At 38.6% G+C, this 12,202-nt stretch overlaps 1 protein-coding gene across 3 annotated transcripts in view; it reads left to right on the top strand.

The window, feature by feature from the left end:
• The window catches only part of FAM189A2 (family with sequence similarity 189, member A2), a 65,458-nt gene that overhangs the window by 4,555 nt on the left and 48,701 nt on the right, over positions 1 to 12,202 (top strand). For 2 of the 3 annotated variants that reach the window (XM_011948892.1, XM_011948890.1), the window contains exon 2: positions 6,111 to 6,167. In XM_011948892.1, coding sequence (XP_011804282.1) covers positions 6,156 to 6,167 — 12 coding nt within the window. In that variant the 5' untranslated portion in view covers positions 6,111 to 6,155. Of the gene's footprint in view, positions 1 to 803; positions 1,179 to 6,110; positions 6,168 to 12,202 lie in introns of those variants that run through there. The other variant, XM_011948891.1, reaches the window with a different exon arrangement.

A 12,202-nucleotide genomic window follows, 5' to 3' on the forward strand; every position in this document is an offset into this window, starting at 1 on the left:
AGGCGTGAGCCACCGCATCCGGCCCCACCCTCGGATTATTTTAAGGCAAATTCCAGGTATCACAACTTCAGCCATTAGTATTTTAGTATGTATTTATAAAAGAAATGGGCTTGATAGCACATTGTAACTAATTCAAAGATAGCTAAACTAAGGTTTCTATTAAAAAAAAATGCTGGAAGAGTATGAGTCGAGAACTACAGAATTAAAAAAAAAAAGCTTTGACATGCTGTACAATTTACCCATTTAAAGTGTACTGGTCAATGGTTTTTAGTAAATTCACAGTTGTGCAACTATTACAGTTTTAGAAAATGTTTGTCACCCCCAAAGTTATGAGTAGTTACTCCCCATTCTCCACCACCTCCACCCCTAGCCACCCACTGATTAACCCACTTTCAGTCTCTGTAGATATGTGTGTTCTGGACATTTCATGTACATGGGATCATATAATATGTGGTCTTTTATGATTTGTTTCTTTCACTTAGCATGTTTTCAAGCTTCATCCATGCTGTGGCAAGTCTCAGTACTTCATTCCTATTTTATTGTATGGATATGCCATGTTTGTTTATTCATTCACAAGTTTTATTGGCATATGAAGCTAGGTAGTTGAATGGAAGTGCCAACTTATGTCTAAGGTTACTTCGAAACCACATAGGAACACAGTAAAAGAATATTCTCATATTTCAAGCTTTGACCATTAGGATCTTTAGCCTGCTATATCAACTGAACCCACACATCTTCTTTAGGCTTCACTGAAAAATTTTGCTTTTATATTTCATACAAAATTATGTTCAAGAGACAAATATATTTATTTGAAATGACTATTTGTTGAATATCGTATAGTTCAAGGATATTTTTTCATACATATTTCCTTAAGAGAGCCCTGAGCCTGAGATTTTGGAGGCTTCTTTCACTTGTTTGAACTTTGAAGGTATATTTTATCTATTTTTTAAAACACTTAAGAATTAACAAATTCTATAAAGCATCTTTTCTCATAGTTTTCATTCATACTTTTAGCAACTTGAAGGGAGAGTTTTTAACGTAGTCTGTGTTTTTGAGCATTCTGAGCATTCGATTTCTTCCTGGTATCACTGGTAAATCACTCAATATATTATTATTCCCAAAATTCATGAAGCTAAAAGATGAGCCATCTTGAAAAACAACCTGACGTTTGACTGGAGGTGAGTGGCTAAGGGAGTGTCTCAGTGTCCGTCTTCAGCTGTGCTGTCCTAGCTCTCGGTTTGGGGGGTGTGTTTAGTGTTAACTAGATTCCACTGGGGCATGGGAGTTAACTAGATTCCACTGGGATATGGGAGTTAATGTTAACTAGATTCCACGGGGGTATGGGAGTTAATGTTAACTAGATTCCACTGGGGTATGGGAGTCAACTGTTCCAATGGAGTTAACTAGATTCCACTGGGGTATGGGAGTTAATGTTAACTAGATTCCACTGGTGTATGGGAGTTAACTCGGTTCCACTGGGGTTAACTAGATTCTACTGGGGTATGGCCGTTAATGTTAACTCGATTCCACTGGGTATGGGAGTTAACTAGGTTGCACTGGGGTTAACTACATTCCACTGCGGTATGGGAGACTCAGTCTGGCACACTGCACTAGATTTAATGAAAGAGGAGAGAGAGTTGCATTGGGTTGTCTTTCCTTCAGAAACAAAATTCCTAACTTCGATGACATGCATGATCCTTGGGAGATATTTCAGATGAGTGGTAGAGAATTGGTTGTTGTTTTTTGTTCCTCACCGAGTGCCGTGTTATTCTTTATCAGTTGTATACATTGGTGTCTCTGCTTTAAGTCACTGATCTGAATTCATGATCATCCTTCTTTGAGTCCATGATTCTTTGGCAAGGTTTCACTTTCATATAAAGAGACAGATATTGGTGAACTTCAGGGTGAACCTTTTTTAAAAACAGTGCAGTGAATAAACATAAAGAAAAATCAATGGACCAAAGGAAAAACTAACATAAAGATTATGCTTACTACCAGTTAAATGATAGTAAATATTTTTTATCATACTAATCAAATACTACTTTAATATTTAAGGGATATTTAAAATATAATTTTGAGGATGAGTTTTGATTTCTTTGGTCCTTTATTTTGCATATCAGCAGAGTCACATTTATAAGTTCTGTGCCTCTCGGCCTCAGTTACTCATCTGTAAAATGGGTGGGATGCTGCTTCTTCAGGACTGATTTTGTGAAGGTGTAGCTAGAGTATATATGGGAGAGTGCATCACTGCTGGACACAAGCACCAGACCTGGAATACACAGGAACCTCTATTAATGGTTTTTAAACACCAAGGTAATAGTTAAAGTAAAATGAACAGGTCAGTATTTTTGTAGGACATTATAGTTACCATCATGTTTTCATTAGAAATATTCAGTTGCCCACTTTCTCAATGTGTTTTTTTAAATGAGCTATGCTAGACAGATAGGGAAGAAAACCACACACACACACACACACACACACACACACATTTTTAAAAAAATTGCCATTGTAAGAGCTATAGGGCAAGGTAGGTTGTTGGGAAGTTTGACATGATTTTCTGCTTATTTACAAGGTAACACAGGACATTTACAACATGGCTTTTTAAAAATCCCTGTGTTTACATACAGCAGCTTTTGATAAATGATTCAGAACATTTTTGCCCTAACACATGTTAATGGATTAGTAAGGGGAAATAGGGCAGTAGAATTATAAGCTTCTGATCTTAACGATTTGGTTTTTACTTTGGAAAATGAAAGCACATTAACCATTTATGGTGGGTAACAATGACTCTCCCCTGGGGTATCTCAGAGCCCTTCTTTGTAGTATCAGAAAAAAGGAAAGGCCTCTGCTTTTTCCTGTAAGCTACAAGAAATGGGTTATCAGTGAGTGAAACAAAAATTGTAATACCTCTCATTATAATAATATAGAGATTGTTTGGTGTTAGAAAATAGGTTCTTACCTGTTCATTCAGGGCAAGTTCCGTCTTGCGCTGGATGGAAAGAATGCTGATGGGAGTTGCTTTTTGTTGCTGCTGTACTCTTTAAGGAAGCAGAGGGGATGAAAAATGTGTTTAGGCTTACATAGTCATCTTTGAGCAAGGTCATCTCCTGTCTCTGGCCTCCATTCATTCGTTCACTCATTGACTCTTGCCGTAACTAACTGAGTGCCTTCTGGGATCCTTTAGTGGTGTGTGAGTGAGTATGCACAGGTCCAGGCTCTCATCGTGATACTGACGGTTAAACATGTAATAGCATTCTGGCATAATGGGAGCCATGGAAGGAAATTGTTAAGGGACCTTTTTGACTCATTTCTGATGGAGCTCCAGCTACTGCTGCCACCAAGGGAGTGGAGGCATTGAATACTCGGCCTCCTTCTCTTCTTTTCCCAACTCCTTTCCCCATCCGTGAATTCTGCCTCCCTTTCAGATGAAATGGAAGCATCATTCCTGAAGTCTTGAGCTCTTAGAAAGTTTATCCCCAACTGTAGCACCTCTGTTCCCATTACCATTCGAGAGGCTTCTAACCATCCAGGCCTGCTTCCTCTATTTGCTTTTCTCCCCATCAACACTCACAGGGTTCCCCAAGTGCCTCAGGGCTTCACTGGGCTTGAAGAGAGGGAGAAGTTGAATAAAAATAGGTGTGTGCCTTTGTTGCCGGGTTCAGGAATGAAGAGCCACAAGTATAGCTCCCGCCTGGAGCTGGAATATAGTTTCTTAAAACATTGTAAAGAGCGGTGGCTTACAGGAATCCTGGTGGGATTTAACTTGAATATGTGCTGAGTCCATATAACAACTTAAATGGAAATGACATTCTTAGTTTGTCTTCAAGCCATAGACTTGGTATATGCCTTGACTTACTTGGCTATTTATTTAATATTGCACGATAAACTTTGTATTTCTCCCCACTGAGGCCTTAAAGATCTTTGTCATATATATTTTGAGATTATTGGTGTTTCTCATTTTGTACATATATACATTTTGTACATATCTTTTAACTTACGTTTTCTATAGTTTCTTGCCACCATATGCGAACAAAATACCTCCCCTCCAAAGGAAGAAATACGGATAGCTTAGTTCTTTGGTTTCAGAGATACCTCATTTGAAATGACAATTGAATCTGTCATGATCTATTACAATAAAAAAATTAGAAATACCTTTCAACTTAGACACTTCACTCCTGGGACTTTTTTCCGCTGAAATAAAAGCACTTGTTTTTAAAGATATATGTTCATAGATGTTTACTGCAGCATTGTTTGTGAGAGCAAAAAACTAGACACAGAATGAGTGCCCATTGATACGGAAATGATTGAATATGTTAAGTACAGTCACACAATGGAATGTTATGTAGCCACTAAAGTGAAATGAATTAGAGCTGTTCCAAGGCATATGAAGAGATTTCTATGAAGTATTTATTGAGAGAGTAAAGGAAGAGGCAGGGAAAGTATATCTTTTATGATTTTTTCACAAAAATCACATCCCTGTGAGTGTGTATATATACATATAGACATATATGTGTAGTACTAAGAATTTAGAGAAAAATGCATACATATGTAAAATATGTAAACATGCTAGACTGTTAAGATGGAGGAGGGTGGGGTGCTGTGGCTGGGTAGGCAAGCTGAGAAGAACAGTTGAGGCATATCGCTATTTTATGGGTTTTTATGGCTGCAGCTGGCCACTTCCTTTTAATAATACTGTTTTTTTTTTGTTTTTTTTTTTGAGACGAGTCTCACTCTGTCACCTAGGCTGGAGTGCAGTGGTGCGATCTCCGTTCACTGCACCCTCTACCTCCTAGGTTCAAGAGATTCTTGTGCCTCAGCCTCCCAAGTAGCGTCACCATGCCTGGCTAAGGTTTTGTATTTTAGTGGAGATGGGCTTTCATCATGTTGTCCGGGCTGGTCTCGAAGTCCTGAGCTCAGGCAATCCGCCTGCCTCGGCCTCCCAAAGTGCTGGGGGTAACAGGAGTGAGCCACCAGGCCCAGCCTGTTTTTTTCTTATTGAGATTTTTTAGCTCATTTTTTTATCGAAGTGTCGTTTTGTAACATGGGCTCCTCACACTAGTTCCTCCCACTTTGTGAAATAAATGCTGTAGAACATATATTAATTGCCAACAGTTGGAGCACAATACTGGGAACTAGGACTTTAGAGAGACAAGACAGGAGTTCACAGTTAGTGGGTAATATGGAGACACATCCCTCAATTATTACAATAGAGTTTTTGGAAAAAAAGAAGTGTGTGCAGAGGGCTTCCATGAGTGTGGAGCGGTGGAATCAGTGAGGGCTTTTCAGGGCAGGTGACTGCTAAATGGGGCCCTGCAGGATGGGTAACAGTTCTCAGGCAGCTGGGAGGGAAGCTGGGAGGACACAGCACTTCAGCAAAGAGAAAGAAGCACATAGCCCAGGAATGTCGGGAGCCTGGTTGGCCCGAGGGAGGGCAGGTACTTGGTAGGAAGGTGTGTGGTGGAGGGGCTGGGGTATGTAAAAACCAAGCTTGAGAGTAGGTAAGAGAAAATCCTGAAGGGCCTTGTTTCCCGTTTCAAAGACTTTACCTGTCCCATAGTGGATGGGAACCTGATGAAGGGAAGGATCCCGCCAGACATGCATCCGATGAGGCTGACCCTGGCAACAGATTGGGTGCTGCTAGGAACAGGGAGCTTGGCTGAGAAATAGTAATTCCTCACTCACCAGAAGGAGAGGCTAATTTCTGATTGTGTGTTCTTAATTGACATTAAGAAAAAACAGGCCAGGTGTGGTGACGTGCGCCTGTAGTCCTAGCTCCTGGAGAGGCAGAGGCGGGAGGATCACCAGAGCCCAGGAAGTCAAGGCTGCAGTGAGGCATGATCACGCTATTGCATTTCAGCCTGGGTGGCAGAGCAAGACCCTATCTTTAAAAATAAAACAAAATTAAAGTCAATAAAAAAGCTTTGAGGGCTTGGAAGTAAAAGTCCAAAGTGGTCTACCAGGGTGAACCCTGTAATCCAGGAGGAATATTAAATGTTTGATTTAGAATGTTTTAAAATTTCAGTATCTTTAAAAATATGTACTTTTGTGACTGAGGATTTGTTTATTGGAATTGGTCCATTTTCTATATTTATGATAGTTTATTTTTACAGGTGATACTGTCTGGAATCATAGGATTAACCACTTGGAAAAGGCCTATGATACTCCTGGTATGTACTGATGTTATAAATTGCTACCCTTTATAAAATGTGCTATGTAGGAAGTCTGTTCACATAAACCACTGAAGAAATGCTTAAGCTTCCTTGTTCATTAAAAAAATAAGTTAACAGTAGATAATATTAGAAGTCAGATGATAATAACAAGTAAGTAAGATAATAATTTTGCTGGTTTTCTGATTCACTTTAAGCTCCTTAAGTACCCAGTGCTATACAAGTGTCTTTAGTTCCAGCATTAAACCCATCCTAAAGATAGAATTTTTAAAAAACTACTTACTATGGGCAGTTTTAAATATACACAATAGTGGAGAGAACAATATAATAAACTCCCTGTACCCATTGCCCAGGTTCCATGATGATTAACTTCCAACCAATCTTTACAGCTATACTCCCACTCATTTTCTCTCATGTTCTTTTTTCTCTATATTCTTTTTACTTATTATTGTTATTATTATTATTTTTGAGACGGAGTCTCACACTGTTGCCCGGACTGGAGTGCAGTGGCGCAATCTCAGCTCACTGTAACCTTTGCCTCCCGGGTTCAAGCAATCCTCCCAAGTAGCTGGGATTATAGGTGCCCGCCACTGCGCCCAGCTAATTTCTTGTATTTTTAGTAGAGACGGGGTTTCACTGTGTTGGTCAGGCTGGTCTCAAACTCCAGACCTCGTGATCCTCCCGCCTTGGCCTCCCAAGTGCTGAGATTATAGGCGTGAGCCACCAAGCCCGGCTGCTATTCTTTTTTTTTTTTTTTTTTTTTTTTTTTTTTTTTTTTTTTTTTGACACAGTCTCACCCTGTCGCCCAGGCTGGAGTGCAGTGGCACATTCTTAGCTCACAGCAACCTCTGCCTCCCAGGTTTAGGCAATTGTCATGCCTCAGCCTCCTGAGTGGCTGAGATTACAAGTGTGCACCAACATGCCTGGCTAATTTTTGTATTTTTAGTAGAGATGGGGTTTCACCATGTTGGCCAGGCTGGTCCCAAACTCCTGACTTCAAGTGATCCACTTGCCTTGGCCTCCCAGAGTGTTGAGATTACAGGCGTGAGCCACCACGCCTGGCCTCCTCTATATTCTTTTGAAGCAGATCTCATATATTAATCATGAATATATGACTTTTTATTGTTATAATGTTTGAGTTGAACAACCTTAGAATTTTGTTGCATAGATTTGCTATATTATCTCTTTATCGCATAAATATTATATTCTCTTGGAAATATGGACATATACTGGTGATTTTATCCTTTTTTTTTGTTATTGAGGTAAAATTTATATAGCAAAATGAATCATTTTAAAGTATACAATTCAGGGGCATTTTTAGAACATTTCCAGTGTTCATCCTTTGTTTTTATTTGCTGTGTCATTTTGATTCAGGGACTGTAAACTTATCATTTACAGTTTTAAATGGTAAGTTTAAACTTACCATTTAAAGTGAATCAAAATAGACAATGCTAAAGGAGTTTCCAACTTTTAAAGATAAAATAGAGGGTCCAGGAAATTAGATTTGAATTGTGGTATACTTAAAATTTTTTTTCTATATAGTATCTCTTATTTTTATTTATCTCATCCATCTTGAAATGGAGTTAAATAATTTTCTAAAGTCATTTTGTATATATGCTTAATAGTTCATCTTAGATCGTTGTTTGCTAGGCAACAGGCAATCAGTGCAAAACTCCTAAATACAAAGAGAAGAAGCACATTGCGGAATCTTTGTGTGTCAGAATAATTAATGCATCCCAATACTGTGTTGATGGTCTTGAAAAACTAACCTGAAGTGGTTTTAGGCCCACAAGATGACATAGGCAACATTTGACATCTCCATCAATGATTGTATTTCATGAAATTCCTTTAATAATTTTGGAAAGAATCAATTTTTAACATACCATTTTAATATATTAAACAGCAGGAAGAGAGAAAATAAGACTTTGGATGAGTTGTATAGCCTGTGTTATAAGTGGCGAAAATGTGTTTCACAATAACTCTCTAGGTTTACAGTCTCTGTGAAAAATTTTGATTGGTGTTTAGTGTTTATACGAATATTTGGTAATAGGAATCTCCTTTGCACTGTCTTTTTCCATTGAGTCAATATTAAATTGCTCAGTAATACAAATCTCCAGTATCTAAATTGAATTAAAAGAAGGAAATCTTCAATGGTATTTGTACTTTGAAAATTCCAAATGATGAAGAGAGTGTAAGTGTGTTCTGGATAGATTCAAGAAAATATACTTATTAAGACATTTATTTGACCTTGTTGTCTTTTGAAAAGCTGCCTCACATATTTATTATGTAAGTTTAAGCAGCCTTAAATGAAAATGGCTCTGTCTTATTACATTCTCATCCATTTATTTCTCCTCTTTGTTAAGTATATGCATTTTCTCACAAAGTTGTAACCAGTGTGTACATATTATGTCCTGCACTGCTTTTTCTGTTTATGTAAAATTAAGTTACTATCATGTTTCCATGTATGAGGAGTCTACATGCTTATCATTTAAAACTGTAAGCAGGCTTCTGCCTTATTTCTGTATCACCATCAGTTTTTACCCTATTGTTGGACATTTGAGCTTCTATATTTTGGCTGCTATGAGTTATGTACTTAGAAGTCATATAGAGATTGTCTTGAAATGTTAATTAGCATCAATTTATAAAGAAGATAAATTAATTTATAGGGATTCTACAAGGGAAAACTTTCTATCTATTGATAATTGGAGACTTAGTCAATATCATAAATGAAAAATCCTCAGTTCATATGTATCTTTTATTTTTTTTGAGAGAGGGTCTTGTTCTATTGCCCAGGCTGGAGTGTGGTGGTGTGATCACTGCTCATTGCAGCCTCAAACTCCTAGGCTCAAGGGATCCCCCCAGCTTAGTCTCCTGAGTAGCTGGGACTACAGGTGTGTGCCACCACACCCAGCTAATTTTTAAATGTTTTTTTTGCAGAGATGGGAGTCTCACAACATTACCCAGGGTGGTCTCGAACTCCTGGGCTCAAGTGATCTTCCCACCTTAGCTTCCCGAAGTTCTGGGATTACAGGTGTGAGCCACTATGCCTGGCTCACATGAATCTTAATAATATACCATTATAACTCATGCCAGATGCTTACGTTATGTTAAAAAATGGAAAAATGCCAGTCAGATATTCCTAGCCCATCCTTTTAAGAGTAGCATCACTGTGTGCAAGCCACTGAACTCTTCTGAGCCTAGTTTTCTTTTTGGCACAGAGGGGATAATTTAGTGATACCAAGGAAAGCTCTACCCTACCCCTCCCTTAATGGATATTTTTTCTCCATTCCGCCCCCTCCAAGCCCCTCTGCCTCAGTTTCCCAAGTTTAGGGAATGTGCCATTGCATGCTTTTTGGCAGGAGGCCATGCTCCATTAGGGGAGCCAGAGGACCCCATGGGTCTGTGTTCTTGCAGGCCTGGCCTTGGCTGATTAGAGTTCTGTCCCCTTCCCCTTCTCATCCATACTGTAGGCTCAGGGGCACCTTCTGACTTGGGACTTTCATGCCCTAGCTAGTTGCTTGGCTGGCGCCTTCTCTTCTGGCTCTCAATTCAGCAGTCATTGCCTGCCAGAGGCCTTTCCTGACCACTCTTGATTGCAGTGGCTCCTGCCTTGCCCCTAGCCATATCCCAGCACTGCATTACTGGCTTTGTGGTCTGTGATTAGCCTATGTACCTTACATTTGTTGCCACTCTCCCCAGACTATAGTCAGTTCCATGAGGACAAGAGTCTTGTCTTTTTCACTGTCTTTCTCTAGGGCCAATGTGCTCAGTACACATTTGTTGTTGACTGTGGAGTTAATTTGACAGCCAATAAGAAATTTAGGTCCTGGGTAAACTCTCACAATTTCTTTTATTTTTGTCTTAAATTTCTCTCACTTGCTTTTGTTCTCCAGAACCTTGTATTCATTCCTTTTGAACTTCAAGGTTATCAGGGAGTATTTTGGTGGTGGAGGTTTGGGGGGGAAGGATACTCTTTTTCAGGGCCCTTGGAGAGGCAAGCTGTCCTTGTTTTTAGTTGTTCACATCAGTCTAGAACACATGAATATTCCCTTTTGAGAACCATTTACATTTGGGCTTCCTCTTTTGTGGTTGTTACCTTGATAACATCAGGTTTTTTACTGGGTTGAACAAAGAAGGGTCGCTGTGACCTAGTTCCTTCAAACTCAAGTTTTCATGGAAATTCAGGGTTGGAAGCCTTCATTTACTGGGTCATGTTTCTTATACTAACATACTCGTGTGCTCAGAACAAAAATGATCATATTGGAAAATAGTTGCTAAATATTTGTAGCTATTTATGGCTATGACTAAGAATAAGCTAGGAAGTATGTGTGCGTGTGTGTGTGTGTGTGTGTGTGTGTGTAGTATTCTAGGTTGTGTGTTTTCCATGAAGAGCTAATATTTTCCATTTTTAAAGAATATTTTTATTTCTTCTAGACATCATTCCTCTTTCATGCTAAGAAAATGTTCTGTAAGTGTTTACAAATGACGGACAATGCTAGAAACAGCCTCAAAGATTGTCTAGTCTAGGTACCTCAGTTAGAAAACAGAACGGTCTTAATAAGATTTTTTTTTAATTTTTCTTTTGTGGTACAGGCATTTTTAGTAGCAGGTATTTTTCCTTGGTGGTACATTTAGTAAGATTTGCTACTGTGAAAGTCCACCTAGCTCTTTGCCTATATTTTTCGTTCCTTATGAAGTGGTGATGTGAGCTTTGTTATCTGTTTTCTTGTCCAGATGGGATAAGTACGACCTAAAAATGATAAAGGGACAGCTCCATTCTTTAGCATCAACAACGAAGGTTCTTCCCCAGTGATGTTCTCGGGGCACACACATGTGGCTTATTCCCAACTGTGGCTCCTGTTGATTTGTACCCCAGACCAAGAATAGATGAGGGTAAATGTATTGGCTATTGGTCTTTCAGTTTATTTTCTAACTTCAAGATTATAGTATTTAGGATAAAACCTCATTACCTAAAGAGACTACAAAATGGCTTAAGGTATGCTTAATTTTTTTTTTTTTCATCTAAGAGTCCATATAGGCTAGGTTGGTAAGATAATTCTGCTCACAAAGCCATTTGGGGAGCTAGGAATTTTTCCTCTTATTGTGTCTTGGATGGAGAGTCATAGAATACTTACTTTGTCAAAAGTCAGAAATAGTTTTAGGTGGATTATGCTGTGAGATAGATTGTGGTCTTTTCTTTCCTGAGGATATAGAGAGCTGGAGGGGTCAGAATACCTATGTGCAGTTTTTGAAGCTCTCTGATTTTGGCAGTTGAATTCTTTGAAGTACATTTCCATAAATTGAAATGAACCCTTGTTTGATAGTTCACAAAACCTGGATTTTAATGCTGACACGTTACCACTGATTGTCAGGTGATCTTGGGGAAATCTCTTGACCCAAAAGTCAAGAGATTTTCCCAAGGTCTAAACCAATAAGTGGCTTAGATCAGAATAATATTTTAAGATTCCTTCCAGCTCTCATATTATAGATTTCCAGTGACCTCTTTATTACCTCGATGGTGATTTAATTTCAGATGGACATTTCAACTGGTCATTATAAGCTCCTTGTATATAAACTGAAATACTATGATTATTTCACTCTGTGTTTTTTAAGGCATAAAATGGAAGACTCTTCTTACTCTTCAGAATTATTAGTAATACATTCTTGCATGTATATAATGCATAAGAATTTTCCAGGTTCTTTCATATACCTTTTCTCATGGCAGATATTATTCCTTTTATGTGGATAAGAGAATATTAGCTCAGGAGTTAATATTAGCTCAGGCTTGTCCAGTTCACAGTGAGTTGAATGATTATTAGAAAGAACCCAGGGATTTGGGCTCCTAGTTCATTGCTTCTTGCATTGTAACATTTTACATTAGCCAGTTGGTAGCCATCTCACTGTGGTCAACAGTGACTTTTTTGTGGTGTAGAATATAAACTAAATAAGCTGTTGTCTTATTTGTGAATGTCCAATTCTTTTTCAAGATCTGAAGTGGCAAACGTTTTGGGAATTTTGTCTTTCACTCAAAAGAG

This window comes from Colobus angolensis, unplaced genomic scaffold, assembly GCF_000951035.1.
Source record: "Colobus angolensis palliatus isolate OR3802 unplaced genomic scaffold, Cang.pa_1.0 Scaffold286, whole genome shotgun sequence".
NCBI lineage: Eukaryota > Metazoa > Chordata > Mammalia > Primates > Cercopithecidae > Colobus > Colobus angolensis.